Genomic DNA, 24,148 nt, shown 5'->3' with positions numbered 1-24,148 from the left:
AGACACACACACACCCCGACCCTTCAACCGCACCCTCTCTCCACCAACCCGCGTTGACCGGCGTGGTGAAGTATGGTCAAACACCCCCGCCCCCCTGCACACTTAACCGTCAGAGTGTCGGCCGGAGCTTTGATCCAGCAGCTGATTGACGCGAGTTGCCGCCTGTACGGCCGAGGTGCACCACAGGACGGGGGTTGGAGGTGGCTGGGTGTGCTCAGGATTATTGTTTAATGTTAGTGGCACTGATTGGTGTGGACCAATCAGTTTCAAGGACAATGCATCAATTATGAGAGTGTTGTTTTTTTGTTAGCGTTTTGACTGCAAGAATTGTGGTCAGTGTAAACATGATCCCTTGCAAAAGGTTTCAGGTTTTTTTGCCAGAACAATGGGAGAAAATCCTATTATTGTATCGTGTGACTTAGTTCAAGTTCATTTATTAGGTATATAGCGCTGTGAGCAAGTCGGCTCTTGAATCGGGTGCAAGCGCAACAAACAAAAAACAAAAACATGAACAAAAAACTTCTTAAAGTGACTGTGACTTTGTGCAAACTGAAAATCCAAGAAAAGACAACAAAATATTGCAGAAAAATCACCGTACACCAACGCTGTGTGCAAAAATTCCAGTGGGATGCAAGTCAAACAACAACAACAACAACCACAACCACAAGAAAACTTAGTTACTTATGTTGAACTTTCTTTCGCACCGTACGCCACCAACCGCGTTAGTCGGAGGTGCGGGCAGGTGGCACGTGGGGGGGGGGGGAGAACAATAAACTAAACACAAAAAGTAGAAAATGAGTTTTCAATCGAGATGATTTCAAAGTGCCCAGCTCGCAGTGGCTTCCACAGATCGAAAGGCGAGAGCGTTCCAGACAGCCGTGCAAAAGACATTGGTCAAAGGGGCCGTCCATAAATGACGTCACGCGATTTTGGACGATTTTTGATCCTCCCCCCCCCCTCAAATATGACGTCACAAAGCTCTGCCCCCCCCCCCCCCCCACAAAAAATAAAACGTGCTTCAAATCGCTTTAAACTATTGTCATTGCAGTGCGTATTTAATGTGGCGCTGCACTCTGATGTTGTAGGAGAAAACATTTATTAAAAAGTATATTTAGTTAAGTAGAACGCGTTGTCTATATTTATTGAAAGTTGCGCATTTTGATGTGACGTCACACTTCTCACCCCCCCCCGCCTCGTCACACATCGTCACAAATGTCTGAACCCCCCCCCTCCCCTAGAAGCGTGACGTCATTTATGGACTGCCCCAAAGCGCGCAAAGGTTTGGAGCCTCGGTTCGAATTCGGGTGGCCAAAAACTCAACAAAAACGACTCCGAGTTGGAAGCACTGCGCGAAATTCGCCCCCCCTCCTCTCACCCAACACCGGCGGCGGGGGGGGGCATGGGGCGTGCCAGGCTAGGTGCACTTTTGAGGCAGGAAGTCACCGTGTGGAATCAGCTTACCTGGCACATGCACCAGCTGACTATCGACTAAGCCAACGCCTTTAGCCGCCTGTGCCAGGCCAGGTGCACTTTGACACTATGCCACACACGCACGCGCACGCTCACAACAAATAAGACAAAGGTCCCCCGTGCAGCCAGAGAGACGGTGTGGGCAAGTGCTCTGAGCGAGCACCTTTCACAAATTCTTAGGTTTTTTCGGTAAAGTCACGTCGGTGAAAAATTAAAATTAAAATTACTAAAAGTAAAATAAAAAATAAAATAAAAATCACGACGTTTCGGAGGCAACACAAGCCTCCGTCTTCATGTGTAATTTTTTTTTTTATCTACGTGACTTGACCGAAAAAAAACCTAAGAATATGAATACTTGTAGTCACGAAAGCTTCAAATCTAGAACCACCTTTCACAAGACAAAGACTCACTGGCAAAGATAAAGATTCATCCCCCCACCCCCCCGGTATAGCCTTTAAAGAGTGTTGGGCAAGGATTGTTAGCGAACATCTGCGAAGATTGGCACAGCACGCGAGCGAGTGCGTGGCCAGCAACACGCCCGGCCACCTTTGTCTTCCTCGTGGCAATGCTTACACATCGTAGCAGATACTCATTTGAGGCCGAGTCGACCTAGGGGAGGCACAGGACCGGTTCAGATAATAATCGTCACTGGGTGTTGGTGGCCGTGAGCGGGAATCGAACTGGGGTCGAATGGTTCATGGCACACACCTACACACAGACACCTACACAAAGACAAAGATCCCCCGTATAGCCTTAACAGACTGTAGGGGCAAGTGCTGTTAGCGAGCGACCAACTCACCACCCCCCCCACCTCGTGTGCCACAGCGGTGGCCTTCGTAGTTGCTCGATCCAAAGACGCACACAGACAGACACAGAGACACACACAGACAGACACACAGACAGACACACAGACACACACAGACAAACACACACAGAGACACACACAGAGACACACACAGACAGACACACACACAGACACACACAGACACACACAGACAGATACACAGACACACACAGACACACACACAGACACACACATAGAGACACACACACAGACACACACACACAAACACACACACACAGACACACTCACACACACACACAGAGACACACTCACACACATACACACACACAGACACACTCACAGACACACTCACAGACACACACAGACACACACAGACACACACACACACAGACACACACACCCACGCAACGGAGTTGAACTGCAGGTCGCTGTCGGCTGGAGTTTCAGACGCTTGGGCCGCCCGTCGCATCTCCTGTGAAGAAAACCGCGCGGTCCACCTCCCTCCCTCCCCAAGACCCCCCCCACCCCCCCTTCGCCACCCCCCCACACCCCCACGTGGCAATATCGTTCCTTTAACAACCCCCTACGCCCCAATAGCCCACGTCACGTCGCACCTATCCGTGCAAGCCGTGCTCTCGATCATCGCCCGCTGCCGGGTCGTAAAGCTCCGTTAATGATTGCAGCGCCTTATCTCGCGCCCGATCGCCAACAGGTTCGTTTTAAAGTCACGTCGAAGGGAAGGGCGACGTTATTGGGCCGGCCCTCTGTAATCTTGAATTCTTTTTATATATATACACACACACACGCGCGCACGCAAACACGCGCGCACGCACGCACAAACACGTACACACACACGCGCGCGCACACGGGTGTATTGCACCGTTGAGACGCCTGTTGAGAAATATACGTGCGCGTGCGTGCGTCCGTGTGCGTGCGTGTGCGTGCGTTTGTCATAACAGCTCAATACGCTGACACATTCTTGACAGTTGTCGCGAGGAGTGCGGGTGGTCGGGTCGGTGCGTCGTGGTTCGCTGCGGCAACAAGAAGGAGGCCCTGGTAGAGACCAACGTGGGACAGATACCCACGGTACAACCCACCCCCACACCACCACCACCACCCTCACCTTGTGGGAGATACACACCGGCAAGATTTAGCGTGGCGGGTAGACGTGGTGGACGTTTTGACGTGGGAACGCTTTCGTAAATAATCATCATCAACAACAACAACAACAATTCCTAAACGGCGACTGTTGTTTGTGTCTACACATCGACTGCAACCATAGCTGCCTATTGCCAAGGCTTGGACGGGAACATTGTATTTAACAACAACAACAGCCACAACAACAACAACAACAGCAACAACAACAACAACGCGTGGTTGACACGGCAACACGCTGCTTGGGCTGTTCCGAGTGTGACGCTAACTGCTGTGCAACTTTCCGGCGTCTGATAGGAGACGATCGCCATCAGCACCATCGGCGTCAAGTGCGAGATACAGTTCTGCACAACTAAACTGTCGTTTTTGTTTAGGCAACAATCAACAACAACAAATCAACAACAGCAACAACAACCAGTTTGATATAAACTTATTTCCCAAAGTTGCTTGGTTTAGCAGCAGCAGCAGCAGGAGCAGCACCTTCAATCAATCTCACACCAACTTTGCAAAAAAGCCATTTTTACAACAACAACAACAACAACAACCAACAACAACAACAACCAACCACCACCACCACCAACAAACAAAAAGTGACAATGTACATCAACTACCGGCTGCAGGAGAAGGACCCGAACGGTGCCACGCCGCCAATGTTCGCGAGCTCGCGTCCACCCAACATCAACCTGGGCCCACCGACCAACTTCGCGGTGCCACCGCAGTACCACCCGCACCACCACCACCATCCGGACTATCCGCCCGGCTACCACACAGCTCCCGGCGACCACCACGGCCTGCAGTCCACCTCGTGGCCTCACCCCTACGTGGCTCAGCCGCGCGACGACTGGCACGGATTCGCCCTGGCACCACCGGGCACCATCCCCACGTCGCTGCACTCTGGTCAAGTGTTCTACTCGCCGTCGGCCGACTTCGGGCCCGTGCAAACTGCCGGTGGCTCCGTGATGCCCTCCCTGGGGCCAGGCGGACCTGGTGGTGGCGGTGGAGGTGGTGGAGGTGGTGGAGGCGGTGGAGGTGGCGGCGGCGGTGTTGGTGGTGTAGGAATCGGGCATCTTGGAGTTGGTCTCCAGAAAGGAGGTGGATTCGAGTGGGTCAAGAAGGCGGGACAACCGGCAAATGGAGGTGCGAACGCGTCTATGCTATCGGCACACACCTGAGCACGTGCACGCGCGCGCGTGCTCAGGTGTGTCTGTGTGTGTGTGTGTTGCTTGAGTTCGATTCCCGGCCACGGGCACGCCATCGGTGGGGAGTGGTGTCAATTCCCGTTCGGAGTTTTCCTTTCCTTAGGCGCAGGTATGGGGAACCTTTTTGTTCTGCCAAGGGCTGCTTGCGTTGTAGCCGAAACGTCGTGAGAATTATTTTATTATGTTTAATTTTTATTATTTTATTACTTCCCTTCTACGTGACTTTACCGAAAGAACCAAGAAGATGAATCCCTGCAGTCACGAAAGCTTTAAATCGAAAAATAAAATCCATTTGGATATTTATAACATCCATTCGCGTGTCATGAAAAATGATCAACTTAACAATTAGCCCGCTATATTTGGTCAAACATTTAATTAACTCACCCCCTAATGTGATGGCTGGAACAGACAATTCATTTGCGGGCCTTATATGGCCCGCGGGCCGGACGTTCCCTTAGGGCGAATCAGACTTGGATGAGTGTTGTTGCTTGTGCGTTGTCTGCTTGTGACTCACGCCCCATTGATAAAGAGCTTCATAGCTCATCGGATTCCTCCCGTCTACATAAAGACTCGGATTCGGTATCAATGTCAGCACTCGCGATACAAAGGCGGGCGTGCTCGCTAGATGTACAATAGCCTATCGAGTATGTAAGGTGAGATACGCGAGATCTCTGTGTGTGTGTGTGGATCACAAACGTGATGACAACTGCACCTAGCCTGGCACGAACACCAGCACTGCGATTCGAGTGGAAGCTGTGTTCGACACAGACCACGTGGGGGTCTGTCCCGTGACCTCCTGTCAGCGAAACCTCAAACACTTCACGTGGCCTCAAAGCGCACCTAGCCTGGCACAAGGGCCGACATTGCGTCTGAGTGCAACTGAATCTTAAGACGATACTTTAGGTGATGTTTTGTTATCGTTGGTGGCAACCTTAATAGGTGCTCGCTAACAGCGATAGCCCCAACATTTTGTTTGGCTAATTGAAGATGTCCGCGTGTGCGTGCGGAGACGATAGCGTAACGGTGAGCGCGCTGCACTACGAACCTGGCGGCCCGAGTTCGATTCCAACTCACGCCCAAAACCACTGACGATTGTTTGAACCGGTCCCGGGGATTCCCCTAGGTCGACTCAGCCTCAAATGAGTACCTGGTGCGATGTGTAAACATCGCCACTCGGGAGACAAAGGCGGCTAACAGCACTTGCCTCTACAGTCTGTTAAGGCTATACGGGGGATCTTTGTCTTTGTTAAACAGTTATCCCTTTAATTGGCTAAAAACTGAACAAGAGTTACCCTGAAGCTCCCATTAGACTGTCTTACCCCGGCCTTCTGAGTTCCGAAGATGATCACATCTGGTCGTGCACCGGCATTCAGAATCAGAATCATTTATCTTCATCTGTTCTGGAGGAATTCGATGAGCCATAAAGCTCATTTTATAAACAGACGTCCAGTAACATTGATTTAAACAAGCCTCGCTCTTGTTGACGATGCACCGCGTCTCGAAACCTCTCCAGAGTTTTGGTTATACTGCATCAATGCTGCCGTGGCGAGGAGATGTTAACTCCCTCGCCGGATACGCAGGAGAAACCGTGGGTTCGATCCCGGACCCTGACGACGCCTGCTGTTGTATATTTGGAGTTATCCACGTGTGTCTTTCTCTCTCTCCCTGTGTGTCTCTGCCTTCACGTGTTTTTCTCTCTCTCCTTGTGTGTCTGTGTCTCCACGTGCTATTTTCTCTCTCCCTGTGTCTCTACGTGGTGGTCGTGTGGATTGTTCTCCGGGTCGCCCCCCGCCCCCGTTCCACATTTAGAATAAACTCGCGTCCAGATGATTTGGTAGCTACTATAAACTCCCACGCGATGATCACCGTGATGATGATGATAATGATATGATCCACTTGGACCAAGAGCTATCAGCATGTGTGGCCAGCTCGCCTCTTGAGAATAGATCACAGTTCAGCGGGCTCTAGCCGGCGAAATAAAAGTTAGTTGAGTTAATGTAGGTGCTCCCAGACGACCGTGGCGGGTCGTGTAATCTCAGTTGAACACGCCGCAGGCTTTCGCGACCAATATTATTCACAATAAAGGGTTTATTTCGATTTAAAGCTTTCGTGACTGCAGGGATTAATCTTCAGACGCTGTCTTCCCGAGAGACATGTTCTTCACCTGAGGACGGCTGCTTGCGTTGTGGCCGTAACGTCGTGAGAATGATTTTATTTTGTTTTATTTTTACTATTTTATTATTTCCCTTCTACGTGACTATACCGAAAGAACCAAGAAGAATAATTTTTTTTTGGGGGGGGGGGGGGGGGGTTAGATCGCGTAAGTATAAATGTGTCGTAACCCTCCGCCACCCGACGCAGCCAATTATTAATGGATTTGTCACGTGAACGAAACGCCAATTAGTGACCACTTCAGCACCACCGCTGTGTTGGAGAGTATATCCACAGCATTTGCAATTTGAGCAGTACGACGTTTCGCTGGTGATTGCATCAAGCAGCATCATCGGGCGATTTACGGGAACAGTTAAAGTTTCAAGTTTCATTTATTAGGTCCGGCCTGTGAGCCATGCGTCTCTTGAGTCGGGTGCAACCGCAACAAACAAAACTATGAACAAAGAAACATCTTAAAGCGACGACGCGCAACAGAAACGTCTTTAAATAAACCAGCAAATCTTCCAGAAAATAAAAAAAAACACCGCAGTGAAGCAATCCACCTGCTTCCGGTCTCAAGTAGTAACTAATTGGCGTTTAGCTTGTATATAATTTCATATTCGTTTGAGAGCGCCTTCACTCAAGACGCTTGACAAAGATTGCGGTGGAGAGTGCACGGATAGAGGAATGAGTGACCGCGATCGAGGGCACCTAGAGAGGTCACCAGGGGGTCGGGGAGCGTCAGGGAAAGGAGTGGATGGGTTTGCGAGGAGGGCGAAGAATCAAAAACAAACTCCACAAAGTTTCGATGTAAAGCTTTCGTGACTGCAGGGATTCATCTTCTTGGTTCTTTCGGTAAAGTCATCACGTAGAAGGGAAGTAATAAAATAATAAAAAATAAAACATAATAAAATAATACAATTCTCACGGCTGCTTTCATTGTGGCCGAAACGTCGTGAGAATTATTTTATTATGTTTTATTATTATTCTTTTATTATCTCCCTTCTACGTGACTTTACCGAAAGAACCTAGAAGATGAATCCACAATTTTTGTTGATGTAAACGTCAGTAAGCAGTCGGCTTCTGCGACCAATATTATCCACGCACCAAAGGTGTTTTTTTGGGGGGTTAGATCGCAATGAAGATGAACGTGTCGTTAAACCCGCCACCACCCGGCACAGCCAATTAGTAAGAATTTGTCGCGTGAAAAAAATAACAAAAACGTGCCAATTAATCACCACTTCAGTACGCTTTATATTGTAACGTTTGAGCGTGTGATTTTATTACGGCATTGTCAATACAATCTCATAAAGACGCAGTCACAAACGCAACTACTGTCCTGGAATATCGTACCGGTGGTTGGCGCACCACGCCACGAACCTGAGTTCGATTCCAGGCCGCGTGCAACCCAAAGTGGACACCCACGCGGAGCTTGGACCTGACCTGGCCGTCGCCTAGGTCGACTCGGCCTAAAATAGGTGACTGGTGCGGCGTGATGATGAGCGTCTGCACGAGAGAGACAGAGGCGGTCCCAGCGTGGGTGAAAGATGCCGGCAAACAAACAAAAAAACCCACCACCCCGGCCTTAATAGGTGCTCGCTAACAGCGCTTCCCGCACGAGTTCAGTTCAACACAGAAGATCTTTGTCGCGTTGAATGTATGTGCTGGGGGTGTATATATATGTGTGTGTGTGTGCGTGTATGGATTCCAATACGTGTGGTGCAGCGGTGTGCGCGCTGGGATAAAAAAAAACCGGTAACCCGAGTTCGATTGCCGCTCACGGCCAACGACCAGTGACGATTGTCTGAGCCGGTCATGGGCATCTCCTAGGTTGACTCAGCCTCAAAATGGTTGCCTCGTATAAACATCACCACTGGGGAGACAAAGGCGGCCGGGCGTGGTGTTGGCCACCCACCCCCAGGTGTTCCGTGCCGGCATTCATAGGTGCTCGCTAACAGCACTTGCCCCAACAGTCTGTTAAGGCTACACGAGGTATCTCTGTATGTATGTGTGTTAGTATCTATATATATGCGAGTATGTGTTAAAATATACCCGTCCCGGGCTTTATGATTATGAGGATGATAAATGGGGTGTTGTATACGCATCGGAATATATAGTGTGTGTAATCAGATGACTGTTCCACCTGAAGACGGAAGCTTGTGTTGCCTCCGAAACGTCGTGATTTTTATTTTTCATTTTATTTTTATTAATTTGAATTTTTTTACCGAAAAAAACCTAAGAATATGAATCCTTGCAGCCACGAAAGCTTCAAATCTAGAATGTGTAAATCAGGCTTGCGATTATTTCGCGTCTATGCGCCACTTGTAATGGGCGCGCGCAACGCGTTAAACCGCCGCCCGCCGTTTTAGGGACCGACGTTTCGTGCGGCTTTTTGTGAGCCTCGGCGTCGCACTCGCCACGGGGAGGCGATTGACGCGTCTCGCGGGCGCGTAGCGGGATGCCGCAGCGCGGTTCGCAACTTGAATGTTCGCCGCAGCCTGCAAGCCCTCCCCTCCCCCCCCCCCCGTTGGCGGCTCAGACAAAAGGGGCATCTGGCACAGAGAAAAAACAACAACAACAACAACCGACAGTATCGAGCCGTGGCCTGGCCTCGTCATCCCCCTGTGAGTGAATCCAACATCCACGAGACCGCAACGTTGGGGGGGGGGGGGTGGTAAGCGAGTCATTACATTCGGTGATTTTTGTGTGTTTTATATATATATACTTATATGGTGGGAAACAAATATCTGGCGACGCTATTAGGAAAGACGCCGCTAACATTGCGCCGAATTTGCAGCTCACATGGCTCACTCACAATTATCCCGCGTATCCACTTGTTGTTCCACGCGTGTTCGGAGCGCATCATCTTTTGAACAGTTCACGGTATACAGCCCCTCGCCAACCCAACACGTCGAGATGGAGGCGTCGCCAGTCACGGTGGGCTGTTTGACCATACTTCACCGCGCTGGTCAATGCGGTCTGGCGAAGGGAGAGGAAAGCGGGCTGTGGCAGGTGAGCGGGAGGGCCGGGAATCGATCGACATCCCGCGCGCCACTGATGGTCAGACGTGGCCTGGAATCGAACTCGGGTGGCCCGGCTTTCACGGCGCGATGTGCGCTAACCCCCGACCCCACCACTGCAGACTGTACGTGTGCGTGTCTGTTGAACTTCCTTCGCGCCGTACGTTGCCAACCGTGCTAGAGGCGTAGGCATGCATACACGCATGCGTTAAGTAACGGGTGGAACGTGTGCGCGTGTTCAACACGGCAGGGGCTTACGCGTACCCCCCGACATGTTGTGTGCGCGTGCCACCTTTGTAAAGGTGATGGACTGTGGGTCTGCTTAGGTTGGCACAGTCGAGAGCGGGGGGGGGGGAGGTGGCACAGGTGGCAACATCTGTCGGTGGTGCATCTCAGTGAGTCTGTCCCGTGACCTCCGTGCCATCGGCGAGACTTTTCACGCTCCACGTGACGGTCAACAGGGTGCACCTAGCCTGGCACAAGCACAGTGACTGATTGGTGTTCCTTGTTTTTTTGTGTCCCCTAATCTAACATCTTTTTTTTGTTATATCGCGTGAATGTAATAATAGTTCTTGTGAGAATACTGTGATCAGCCGTGATATATCCACTGCTGGATGGAATCCTCCACCTCCCCCCAGCCTTCAATATCCGTCGCTACCCCGTCTCAGACTCGCGAAGCGACCGATCCATCGTGGCGCCTGCCCATGAGTTGAATTCAACATCGCTCCGTTAAAAATCAGAGTGCCGACTTTGTATCCGTATCCCACCGCCTTTGTGTGTTTCTGGCGCCTCTTTGCCCCCACCCCACCCCACACTTCACACGTCTTGCGCTGTCGTTTTCGATGCGCGTCATGTGTTTTATGCCACTGTTAGACTAGACAATATACAAAGACAAAGATCTCCCCCACCCCTGTATAGCCTGTAGAAGACTGTTGGGACAAGTGCTGTCAGCGAGTAGCACCTATGAAGGCCGGAACGGTACACGAGGGGATGGGTGGCCAGCACCACGCCCGACCGCCTTTGTCTCCCCCAGTGGCGATGTTTACACACCGCATCAGGTACTCATTTGAGGCTGAGTTGACCCTAAGGGGAGGCCCAGGACCGGTTCAGATAATCGTCACTGGTGTTGGCCCTGAACGCGAATCGAACCCGGGTCGCCAGGTTCATCTGGAGCTTCTTGTTCTCATACAGATGAGGTTGTCTCGTTAACGACAATTCAACACATCGTTGAACCACACAGGGATGGCCACGGTGGCTAGGAGATGTTAACTACCTCGCCTGGTGTACAGGAGGTCGTGGGTTCCATCCCGACCCTGATGCCTGCTGCTGTGTATTTGAAGTTTGCGTCTCTCTCTCATCATTATCATCATCATCACGGTGGCTAGGAGATGTTAACTACCTCGCCTGGTGTACAGGAGGTCGTGGGTTCCATCCCGACCCTGACGCCTGCTGTGTATTTGGAGTTTGCGTCTCTCTCTCATCATTATCATCATCATCATGGTGGTTAGGAGATGTTAACTACCTCGCCTGGTGTACAGGAGGTCGTGGGTTCCATCCCGACCCTGACGCCTGCTGTGTATTTGGAGTTTGCGTGTCTCTCTCTCATCATCATGACGGTGGCTAGGAGATGTTGACTACCTCGCCTGGTATACAGGAGGTCGTGGGTTCGATCCCGACCCTGACGCCTGCTGCTGTGTGTTTGGAGTTTGCGTCTCTCTCTCTCTCCGTGGTCGCGTGTATTTTTCTCTGGGTTCCTCCAGGTTTCCCCCTCCACGTTTAGAATCAACATCACCACGCGTTTATAGGATTTGGCTGCTGCTGTACATTTGCACGTGATGATGCGAGGTATCATTTGTGATCACCAGGTCGCTTCTGAAAAAAAAGCCACACAGCTCAGTGGGGGGCCTTACCTGGTAAAATAAACTAAAGTGTGTTAGTGCTAGTCGTACAATTTATTAGTTGTGCCATATTACTTGGGGAGCCTGCCGTACTCGTTGTCTGCAGTGTTGACGTGTATGCATGTTGTTGTTGATGCTGCCGCTGCTGCTGATGCTGCTGTCCAAGTAGCAGAGGTGGGACAAAGTCATTGTTATGCAAGTCCAAGTCGAGTCGCAAGTCATCAAATTCATGACTCGAGTCTGACTCGAGTCCAAGTCACATGACTCGAGTCCACATCTCATAGGTGGGACAAAGTCATTGTTATGCAAGTCCAAGTCGAGTCGCAAGTCATCAAATTCATGACTCGAGTCTGACTCGAGTCCAAGTCACATGACTCGAGTCCACATCTCATAGGTGGGACAAAGTCATTGTTATGCAAGTCCAAGTCGAGTCGCAAGTCATCAAATTCATGACTCGAGTCTGACTCGAGTCCAAGTCACATGACTCGAGTCCACATCTTATAGGTGGGACAAAGTCATTGTTATGCAAGTCCAAGTCGAGTCGCAAGTCATCAAATTCATGACTCGAGTCTGACTCGAGTCCAAGTCACATGACTCGAGTCCACACCTCTGCCAAGTAGCACCACGGACTTGGAACATTGCCGGGCAACTGGCTACACAGGATCATCACCCGCGGAGCAAATCGAAATACACCCAGCACTCAAGCGCACATTAAACTCACGCTCGAACTGCAGTTAAAATAACAACACAATTAATAATGATTTGAAACGATATATTTTATATCATATTCAACGGAAAATAACAACTGCGATTCGTCATTTACATACATTTTAAATAATTAATCAGAGCGTGAGAGTGCGCGCTGTAACATCACGTCGCGTCGTGTAGTAATACGAATGTTAATCATGAGTGTGATCATAACAACAACAACAACGCTTGAGATTAGTATTGAGGATTGAGTTGTTTTGAATGCGTAACGCATGTCCAGCCACAGCATCGATCACTCGCTCACTCGCTCTGCATTGGGACAGGTTCACACGCAATGCACGTCAGAGACATAGGCAAAGCTCCCCCAGGTAGTCTCGAACAAACTCTTGGCGCAAGTTCTGTTCGCGAGCACCTATCCAGGCCGGCAGGGCGCACTAGGAGTGCCATGGCAAGAACCTCTCCCAGCCGCCTTTGTCTTCCCAGCGTTGCTGTTTACGCTCCGCACCGGGTACTCATTTAAGGCTGAGTCGACCTAGTGGGGGAGGTGGTGGCGGGGGGCAGGAGCCAGGACTGGTTCAGATATCCGCCAACGATGTTGGCTGTGCGCGGTGCGCTAACCGCGGCGCCACCGCTCCCCTCGCTGGAGTCCAAACGTCCTTTGCGTGCGAGCGTCGCTCACGACGGAACTCGTTTTTTCTGTTTTGCTGACACGGAGATCAATAATCCCAGCAACGTTTGTATTGCATCTGGGCTATTTTAAGGCATCATCGAACTTAGTAATGTTTAAGACGCTCCGGGATTTTTTGATCTGCTCGACGGGACAGAGAGAGAGAGAAACCCGTTATTCCGTCCACTGCGAATATTGCTTCGTCCAGCAGTGGAGTGACTCTGGCTGTCGCCGCTGCTGATACCGCTGCTGATGCCGCTGCTGCTGCTGCTGATGATGATGGCAATCAAACACACTCCGTGTAGCAGGCCGCACGACTGCTCATGTAGCTACGCGGTTTAATGTTGCGCGGACAAATAATTGTCAGTTTTTTAAACAATAACTCAACATTGTCCATTGGAATGCGACGATCGGTCTCACCGGGTGAGAGAATCGAAGCCACATTCTAGTGGTTGAGCTCCATTACTGAAGAACGTGGTGGTTGTTATTATCTAAAATACAATCTTGTTCTGTATTTCACCAATCCGCATTGACCAGCGTGGTGAAGTATGGTCAAACAACAACAACAACCACCACCCCCCCCTTACCGGCACGGTGTGGAAATGTCACTATTCAGTAGTATATTGAGAAAGGGGCCTACATTGACTGTACGGTAATCTAATAGAAGTTCAACATCGAACAAAGACGGTCGCTTCAGCGGCCGTCTGGAACGCTCTGCCTTCCGATATTCGGAAGAGATTGAAGCTTTGCACTTTAAAAACTAGACTCAAAACTAATTTATTTAGAACTGCTTTGAGTGTTTAGTTTGTTGCCCTTCCCCCAGCAGCTACGATGTGCCACTGTTAGCAACGTACGGTGTGACAGAAGTTCAACATACACACATACATACTACACTACTCAATACTGCACTAGTACAGTATGCAATACACTACATACACTACACTATACACACTACAATGCTGTTTACTATACTACACTACTATACACAACTACACTATACACAGCAAGACTACACAACCATACACTACACTATACACACTACACTACTATACACACTACACTACTATACACACTACACTATACACACTACACTACTATACACTACACGACATACACTACACTATACACACTACAATGCTGTTTACTATACTACACTACTATACACTACACTAATACACGATACACAGCACTACCACACAACTATACACTACACTATACACTACAATACTGTTTATTATACTACACTACTATACACTACACTATACACAGCACTGCTACACAACCATACACTGCACTATACACACTACACTACTATACACACTACACTATACACTACACTACTATACACTACACACACTACACTACTACACTACTTCACACTACAACACCCTACTGACATTGACAACCCATTTGGATCTGCTCGTGTTTAGTTTTTTGTCCTTCCCCACGCCGCCGACGATCGGCCACGGTTGTCTCCATGCGGCGAGACAGACGTTCAACACGCCTACGCCCACCATACGTAGATGTGTGCATATGCAATCATATCGAGCGCAGGTGGTGGATGTCACCGCTCAACCGAGGGTGAACTCTCAGTGCGAGATATCGGCGGTCGATTGAAACCATTCCCTCGACTCGCGCCGTTCTCTAAGACGGAACGTGAAGCTTTGACGTTCTAGTGACCCACTTGTCCACAAGAGCTGCTCGTGATTTTCTGCGCCGTTCGAACAAACAAGAAAAACATCATCATTTCTGGTTATGCCCGAGGAATCCGATGAGCTAACAAGCTCTTTTGTTTAACCAGATGTCCAGTCGAGACACGGAGTCAGCAGGAGTAGCAGCAGGGCTACAACCGCACGGTTGATGTCGTCAGCCAACTCACGGTAGCATCGGAGGGGGGAAGGGGGGGTAGCTGAGTGCAGTAGTCTGCTAGTTCCACCAGAGTACACGTGGTTGTATCTGGGTAGCTGAGTGGAGCAGTCCCAGTACACGTGGTTGTATCGGGGTAGCTGAGTGGAGCAGTCCCAGTACACGTGGTTGTATCTGGGTAGCTGAGTGGAGCAGTCCCAGTACACGTGGTTGTATTGGGGTAGCTGAGTGGAGCAGTCCACTTGCTCCACCAGGGTACGTGTGGTTGTGTTGGGGTAGCTGAGTGCAGTAGTCCACTCGCTCCACCAGAGTACACGTGGTTGTATTGGGGTAGCTGAGTGGGGCAGTCCACTTTCTCCACCAGGGTACGTGTGGATGTATCGGGGTAGCTGAGTGGAGCAGTCCCAGTACACGTGGATGTATCGGGGTAGCTGAGTGCAGTAGTCCACTCGCTACACCAGGGTACGTGTGGATGTATCGGGGTAGCTGAGTGGAGCAGTCCCAGTACACGTGGATGTATTGGGGTAGCTGAGTGCAGTAGTCCACTCGCTACACCAGGGTACGCGTGGTTGTTTCGGGGTAGCTGAGTGGAGCAGTCCCAGTACACGTGGATGTATCGGGGTAGCTGAGTGCAGTAGTCCACTCGCTACACCAGGGTACGTGTGGATGTATTGGGGTAGCTGAGTGCAGTAGTCCACTCGCTACACCAGGGTACGTGTGGATGTATCAGGGTAGCTGAGTGGAGCAGTCCCAGTACACGTGGATGTATCGGGGTAGCTGAGTGCAGTAGTCCACTCTCTTCACCAGAGTACGCGTGGTTGTATCGGGGTAGCTGAGTGGAGCAGTCCCAGTACACGTGGATGTATTGGGGTAGCTGAGTGCAGTAGTCCACTCGCTACACCAGGGTACGTGTGGATGTATCAGGGTAGCTGAGTGGAGCAGTCCCAGTACACGTGGATGTATTGGGGTAGCTGAGTGCAGTAGTCCACTCGCTACACCAGGGTACGTGTGGATGTATCGGGGTAGCTGAGTGGAGCAGTCCCAGTACACGTGGATGTATTGGGGTAGCTGAGTGCAGTAGTCCACTCGCTACACCAGGGTACGTGTGGATGTATCAGGGTAGCTGAGTGGAGCAGTACCAGTACACGTGGATGTATTGGGGTAGCTGAGTGCAGTAGTCCACTCGCTACACCAGGGTACGTGTGGATGTATCGGGGTAGCTGAGTGCAGTATACTCGTCGTGGTAACAGAGAGACCAGCCAGGGCTGTTTCTCCCTGGGGTCTTCAAGAAGGCTCCCTTGTCCATAATTGGGTGGTTAAAAAATGTTAAAGAAACTGCGGTGGCATAACGGCACGTATCCATAACAACATTCGTAATAACATTTTACGAAGGGCCTTAGGACAGTCTGGCTGAGTCTCAAGATTCGTTTTTCACGAGGGTCCTGGATTATGATGATTGACCAATTACTTTTACTACAACAACAACAACAACAACGACGACATCTTTCGTGCCGAGGAGAGAACAGATAAAACCCAGAAAGGTCATCGACCTACTTGCTGTACTTCCTCTTACACTTATACTTCCTCATTGGTTCTTTCGGTAAAGTCACGTAGGTAGAAATAATAATAGATCACGACGTTTCGATCGCAACACAAGCAATCGTCATCAGGTGGGACAACTACAGCAACAACAAACTACAACAACAACAACCTGATGACGATTGTTTGTGTTGCGATCGAAACGTCGTGATCTATTCTTTTTTCTACCTACGTGACTTTACCAAAAGAACCAAAGCGTATGGATTCCTGCAGTCACGAAAGCTTCAAATCAAGTTACAAGGACCCCTCTACTTAGGAAGATTCGACTTAAGAACTTTCAGAGATACGAACAAACCTGTCCGTATGTCCAGTTGCCTGTTCGGACTGAGAGTCGTAAGTTCAACCGCTGCGCGATGGATGGGGGTGGTGGCATCTACATCTACAGAACGTGAAGAACCAGTGGCATCTACATCTGCAGAACGTGAAGAACCAGTGGCATCTACATCTGCAGAACACGAAGAACCAGTGGCATCTACATCTGCAGAACGTGAAGAACCAGTGGCATCTACATCTGCAGAACGTGAAGAACCAGTGGCATCTACATCTGCAGAACGTGAAGAACCAGTGGCATCTACATCTGCAGAACGTGAAGAACCAGTGGCATCTACATCTGCAGAACATGAAGAACCAGTGGCATCTACATCTGCAGAACGTGAAGAACCAGTGGCATCTACATCTGCAGAACACGAAGAACCAGTGGCATCTACATCTGCAGAACGTGAAGAACCAGTGGCATCTACATCTGAAGAACGTGAAGAACCAGTGGCATCTACATCTGCAGAACACGAAGAACCAGTGGCATCTACATCTGCAGAACGTGAAGAACCAGTGGCATCTACATCTGCAGAACACGAAGAACCAGTGGCATCTACATCTGCAGAACGTGAAGAACCAGTGGCATCTACATCTGCAGAACGTGAAGAACCAGTGGCATCTACATCTGCAGAACACGAAGAACCAGTGGCATCTACATCTGCAGAACGTGAAGAACCAGTGGCATCTACATCTGCAGAACGTGAAGAACCAGTGACATCTACAGAACGTGAAAAAACAGTGGAATCTACATCTGTAGAACGTGAAGAACTAGTGGCATTTACATCTACAGAACGCGACAATCCAGTGGCATCTACATCTGCAGAAAGGGAAGAACCAGTGGCATCTACATCCACAGAACGTGAAGAACCAGTGGTATCTACATCTATAGAACGTGAAGAACCAGTGGCATCTAATGAAGAACCGGTGGCATCTACATCTACACGAGATAATACACCTTTAAAGCCATTCTCAGTGTTTAGTGTACACACCGTACAACATGTTCGGAATCGACAGGAGTAAAGATGGACTTACGAACATATCGACATACGAACAGACCTCGGGAACCGAACTCGTTCGTAAGTAGTGGAGTCCCTGTACGTACATACGTACGTGGCGGCTTCCACACCGCATCTCTGCAGAGCGGGTTGTAATCGCGTTCAGTAGAGGCCGGCTATCGTTGTGGTCGAGATAGTCCCAGATGCGTGCGTGCTGTTTAGTTGTAAGCGTACACACTCACGGCTTGCATTATCCACACGTTGTCGAACGCACTAAAAAAACCCTAAGCCAAGGAAGAAACTGGATCAACCTTTGAAAGATCCCATATATATGTGTCAAAGAGAGTGAGAGAGACAAGTGATTTTTAACAATTTTTATTTGACCATTTTCAGAAGCCACCTGGCCACAAACGATAGCCCAACGAAGTGGCTTATCACGTGGACATTTAAAGCAGCCTACTACTCTGAACACGTGATGTCGATTCGAAATGTGGAGAGAAAAACCGGAGGTACCCGGAGAAAAATCACGGGGAGAGAGAGAGAGAGACACGCAGACTCGATATATACAGCAGCAGGCATCGTCACGGTCGGGATCGAACCCACGACCTCCTGCGTACACGGCGAGGTAGTTAACACCTCGCCTTCGTTAACAAAACGTGCCAAGTAGTCACTGCTTCAGCACCACCGGTGCGCTGGAGAGAGTAAACCCACGAGAACATTGACAATTCGAGTTAACGACGTGGCAAGCCTTGCTCATTGCCGGCGTCGGGTGGAGGCGGGTTCCACGAAACATTTACGCGATCTAAACCACCTCCCCCCCCCCAGTAAACGATTCCTGTTCACCGCCGTTATTTCTCTTCACATCGCAGTCGGCGTGTCAACTCCTGCTCAGCCCCGTCTACTCCACGTGTCCACGTGAACACGACCCGTCTCGCTTGCACGCAACAAGCCACAGACAAAGATCCCCCCCGTGTAGCTTTGAACGCAGTTTGAGGGGCAAGTGCTGTTAGCGAGCAGCACCTATGAAGGCCGGCACGGAACACGAGGGGGTGGGTGGCCAGCACCACGCCCAGGCCGCCTTTGTCTCCCCGGTGGCGATGTTTACACACCGCACTCATTTGAGGCTGAGTCGACCTAGGGGAAGCCCAGGACCGGTTCAGATAATCGTCATTGGTGTTGGCCGTGAACGGGAATCGAACCCGGGTCGCCGGGTTCATAGCGCAGCGCGCTAACCGCTACACCACCGCTCCACTACCTGCCACACGCACACACCGACACACACACAGACAAAGATCACCCCGATAGCCTTTAACAGCTTATTTGGGCAAGTGCTGTTCGCGAAGCACCACCTATGAAGGCCGGCACGGCAGACGAGGGGGGAATGGGTGGCCAGCACCACGCCCGGCCGCCTTTGTCTCCACCGGTGGCGATGTTTCCACTCCGCACCAGCTACTCATTTGAGGCTGAGTCCACCTAGGGGAGGCTCAGGACCGGCTCAGGAGTGTTCGATCGGCGGCTGTGGCTCCGTGAGCGGCGATGCGAGTCGAGGTCACCGCGGTTCGCGGCTGCACGCACGCCGCAAAGCCACCAACCCCGAGCTGTTGTATCTCGATGACGACGATGACGACGATGACGATGTTGTTGATGTCGATGTGCGTAGGTCGTGAATCGATACACTGAGCGTGTTGAACTTCTGTCGCACCGTACCTCGACAGACGTGGACAACAAAACTAAACGCCAAGCAGTTCTAAATGAGTTGTCAATGTCAGTAGGGTGTTGTAGTGTGACGTCGTGTATAGTGTAGTGTATAGTGTAGTGTGTACAGTCGTCTAGTGTGTATTGTGTAGTGTATGTCGTGTTGTGTGTATAGTAGTGTAGTGTGTATAGTGTAGTGTGTGTAGTGTAGTATAGTAAACAGTATTGTAGTGTGTATAGTGTAGTGTGTATAGTGTAGTGTGTGTAGTGTAGTATAGTAAACAGTATTGTAGTGTGTATAGTAGAGTGTATGTCGTGTAGTGTATAGTGTAGTGTATGTAGTGTATAGTAGTGTAGTATAGTAAACAGTATTGTAGTGTGTATAGTGTAGTGTATAGTGTAGTGTATGTAGTGTAGTGTATAGTGTAGTGTGTACAGTCGTTTAGTGTGTATAGTGTAGTGTATGTAGTGTATAGTAGTGTAGTATAGTAAACAGTATTGTAGTGTGTATAGTGTAGTGTATAGTGTAGTGTATGTAGTGTAGTGTATAGTGTAGTGTGTACAGTCGTTTAGTGTGTATAGTGTAGTGTGTGTAGTGTATAGTAGTGTAGTATAGTAAACAGTATTGTAGTGTGTATAGTGTAGTGTATAGTGTAGTGTATGTAGTGTAGTGTATAGTGTAGTGTGTACAGTCGTTTAGTGTGTATAGTGTAGTGTGTGTAGTGTATAGTAGTGTAGTATAGTAAACAGTATTGTAGTGTGTATAGTGTAGTGTATAGTGTAGTGTATGTAGTGTAGTGTATAGTGTAGTGTATGTAGTGTATAGTAGTGTAGTATAGTCAACAGTATTGTAGTGTAGTGTATGTAGTGTATAGTAGTGTAGTATAGTAAACAGTATTGTAGTGTGTTTAGTGTAGTGTATAGTGTAGTGTATGTAGTGTAGTGTATAGTGTAGTGTATGTAGTGTATAGTAGTGTAGTATAGTCAACAGTATTGTAGTGTGTATAGTAGAGTGTATGTAGTGTAGTGTATAGTGTAGTGTATGTAGTGTAGTATATAGTGTAGTATGTACAGTCGTCTAGTGTGTATAGTGTAGTGTATGTAGTGTAGTATAGTATTGTATTGTGTATAGTGTGTATAGTTGTGTAATAGTGCTGTGTATAGTGTAGTAGTGTAGTGTAGTAAACAGTATTGTAGTGTGTATAGTGTAGTGTATGTAGTGTATAGTGCAGTGTGTACAGTCGTCTAGTGTGTATAGTGTAGTGTATAGTATTGTAGTAGACAGTATTGTAGTGTGTATAGTGTAGTGTATGTAGTGTATTGTTTCCCGTACTAGTGTAGTATAAAGAGAGACAGAGAGACAGAGAAACACAGAGACACAGAGAGAGACAGAGAGACACAGAGAGACAGAGACACAGAGAGAGACAGAGACACAGAGAGAGACAGAGAGACACAGAGAGAGACACAGAGAGAGACAGAGAGACACAGAGAGAGACACAGAGAGAGACAGAGACAGATAGAGACACACAGAGATAGCGAGACAGAGATTGAGACAGAGACACAGAGAGAGACAGAGAGACACAGGGAGAGAGACAGAGACAGATAGAGAGACAGAGAGAGAGAGAGACACGACAAACGGGAACTGCCCCACAAAATCGGCGCATGGCTACGCAACACTCAGCCATGCATCGTTCAGCTCATACTGGAAGTTTTCGTCTCTCTCTCTCACCCCGTGGATCGCGTGCATGTTTAATTCTCAGAGTCCTCGGGGTCTTTTCTCCCTCCACGTTTACAAACGTGCATCGAGATTAGTTTGCCGCTCTGAATCTCCACGCGATGAGCCGCTTTGTGGAGCTTTCAATCGTGGGCATGTCGCTTCTGAAAAAGAAGTTAATGTCTGGGAGTGTACAAAAACAAAGTTTAGTTTCATCTGTAGATTTTATTTTGTTAAGTTATTTCTTTGCATTCTCTATACCTCGCTCTCCCATCGAGTCGTTGTGTTGTTTGCTGCTGTTGTTGTGTTGTTTGCTGCTGTTGTTGCTGTTGTTGTTGTGGCAACGTTCTGACCCCGTGCCCCGACTGGACGTCGATCAACAAAGCGCTTCATAGCTCATCGGATTCCTCTCGTGTCGAGAGACGTTTTGAACCCAATGACTCGTTGTCTCCCGCCACCGTCACCCGCGTTCCCTTTGAATGGAGACCTGGGAATAACAGAGGAGGTGGCGGGTAGGTAGAAGGAGAGTTGGAGGGGGGAAGGGAAGGAGGGGTGCGACGTGGCTGGGTAGGCGGGCGGGTGGTTAGACTCCGCCGGTCGTAAAATTGAACCTCTTTCAACCTTGGACTTTTTCCGAGCAAACACGCCAGTCAACTCGAGCACGCACACACACGCACACGCGCACACGCACATACACACGCGAACACGCGTGTGCGGATATTAGCACGGCACCCAGAGAGAGAAACACACACACACGCGCGTACACAATGACTTCTATACGTCTTGCACATCAGAAGCGTGGATTGCATTCAGAATCAGAATCTGTATTTATCCCCGGAGGAATCCGATGAGCTACGAAGCTCTTTTCTCACATGGGTGTCCAGTCAATTGCGCACCGAATATCAAGACGCTGGGAGGGATTGGATTGTCACCGTGGTTGGCACGACGATGATGATGAACACGGCCTGGATTTAAAACTCCAGAGGGCGCAGGCTCGGTTCGAGCTCTCGACGTAGCAGTTGAAATCCTGCCCAAGCGCATCGCCCCCCCCACGCTCACCCTCACTCAGCCTCTGTCCCCCCAGCAGTAAAAATGTGTCCCAGCACAGTGATATAGTCAATCCCATTGGGTAGGGTGAAGTGTGGGCATCTCTCACCACCTCCACGACGCCTGAACTCACGCGTGAAAGAGCAGGCCAAGTCGCCTGGTAGAGTGGAAGCACTTCGGCCAGCAGAGGCGTGATGGAGCACTTGCAGGGCTGCGCCTGTAACTATACTTGGGTGCCATTGGAACCTCATTTGCCAGTAAAAATATGATAATTGTTTTTTTACCCTTCTATCTGGTAACAAAACTGACACCTTTTTACAAGGAGTCATGTTTACATAGACCACAATACCTGCAGTCATAATGCAAACAAAAAACATAACTCTGATAATGTGCACTGTCCTTGAAGTTGATTGGTCCACATCCGAGACAGATCTGGTCCAACCCATGTGAGACTAGGCTCTAAGGAAAGCTGTCTCGGGTGTGGACCAATCAACTTCAAGGACAGTGCATATCATTATCAGAGTTATGTGTTTTTTGTTTGCATTGTGACTACAGGTATTGTGGTCTATGTAAACATGACTCCTTGTAATAAGGTGTCAGTTTTGTTGCCAGATAGAAGGGTAAAAAACCAATTATTATACTTGGATGTTTACAAGTTGCATGAACTCCGTTCCGTCTATCGAGCTAAGAATACTATTTACTAATTGACATTTTTTTTTAATATTACTAGGTAAGGCCCCACTGAACTATATAGCTCTTGACTCTTTGGTTCTTTCGGTAAAGTCGCGTAGGTGTAAATAAAATAAAAATAACTCAATCACGAGGCAACACAAGCTTCCGTCATCAGGTGGGACAACCACAGCAAAACATTTGTTTTGACTGTAGTGGGCTCTTCTTTCAGAAGCGAGCTGGCCACGGCACACGAAGTGGCTTATCAGCACGTGGACATTCATAGCAGCCAAACTAAACGCGCGACGTCGATTCTAAATTCGTGATGGAAAAACCGGAGGACCCGGATAAAAATCCACGCGACCTCGGTGAGAGACCAGACACGCAAACTCCAAATGTCCATCACGGGACCTCCATTGCCAGTATCAAAATATAAGAATAGGTCTTCTTGGTTCTTTCGGTAAAGTCACGTAGAAGGGAAATAATAAAATAATATTTTTTTTTACATAATAAAATAATTCTCACGACGTTTCGGTCACCAACGCAAGCAGCCGTCCTCAGGTGAAGAACAGGTCTGTCGGAAAGACATTCAGACACTGTCTTCCCGACAGACCTGTTCTTCACCTGAGGACGGCTGCTTGCGTTGTGGCCGAAACGTCGTGAGAATTGTTTTATGATGTTTTAGTTTTATTATTTTATTATTTCCCTTCTACGTGACTTTACCGAAAGAACCAAGAAGATGAATCCCTGCAGTCACGAAAGCTTTAAATCGAAAAAAGAATAGGTTTTACCCGTTCTGGCAATAAAACTGTTGCGTTAAGACGTTTAGACACCAAACAGAAAACTATTTTTGCAAGGAATCGTGTCTGCAATAGCCACACATACTTGCGGTGAATATGCAAACAAAAAACACGATATGGCAGGAAATGATGCATTGTCTTTGAAACTGATTGGTCCACACCAGAGATAACTTTCTTTAGAGCCGAGTCTCAAACAGACAAAAGGCATCCTCCGGTTTCTGTTTGGTGTTTTATCATCTTAGCATCTGTTTTTTTACCAGAAAGGGTAAAACCTATTCTTATATCAAAATATACAGCAGGCATCAGGGTCGGGATCGAACCCACGACCTCCTGTGTACCAGGCGAGGTGGTTAACATCTCCTAGCCACCGTGGTG

General features: G+C 49.0%; 1 protein-coding gene across 1 annotated transcript in view; it reads left to right on the top strand.

Annotated features, from left to right (window-relative positions):
* The first annotated feature begins 4,026 nt into the window (after positions 1-4,026).
* LOC144936304 (homeobox protein CDX-1-like) overlaps positions 4,027-24,148 on the top strand; it is a 47,024-nt gene continuing 26,902 nt past the window's right edge. The window contains exon 1 of the mRNA XM_078863402.1: positions 4,027-4,432. Within this exon, the coding sequence (XP_078719528.1) occupies positions 4,027-4,432 (406 nt within the window). The remainder of the gene's footprint in view (positions 4,433-24,148) is intronic.

This window comes from Lampetra fluviatilis, chromosome 15, assembly GCF_964198595.1.
Source record: "Lampetra fluviatilis chromosome 15, kcLamFluv1.1, whole genome shotgun sequence".
Classification (NCBI taxonomy): Eukaryota; Metazoa; Chordata; class Hyperoartia; order Petromyzontiformes; family Petromyzontidae; genus Lampetra; species Lampetra fluviatilis.
The sequence above is the reverse complement of the archived record's forward strand: the minus strand, read 5'-3'. Positions and strand labels throughout refer to the sequence as shown.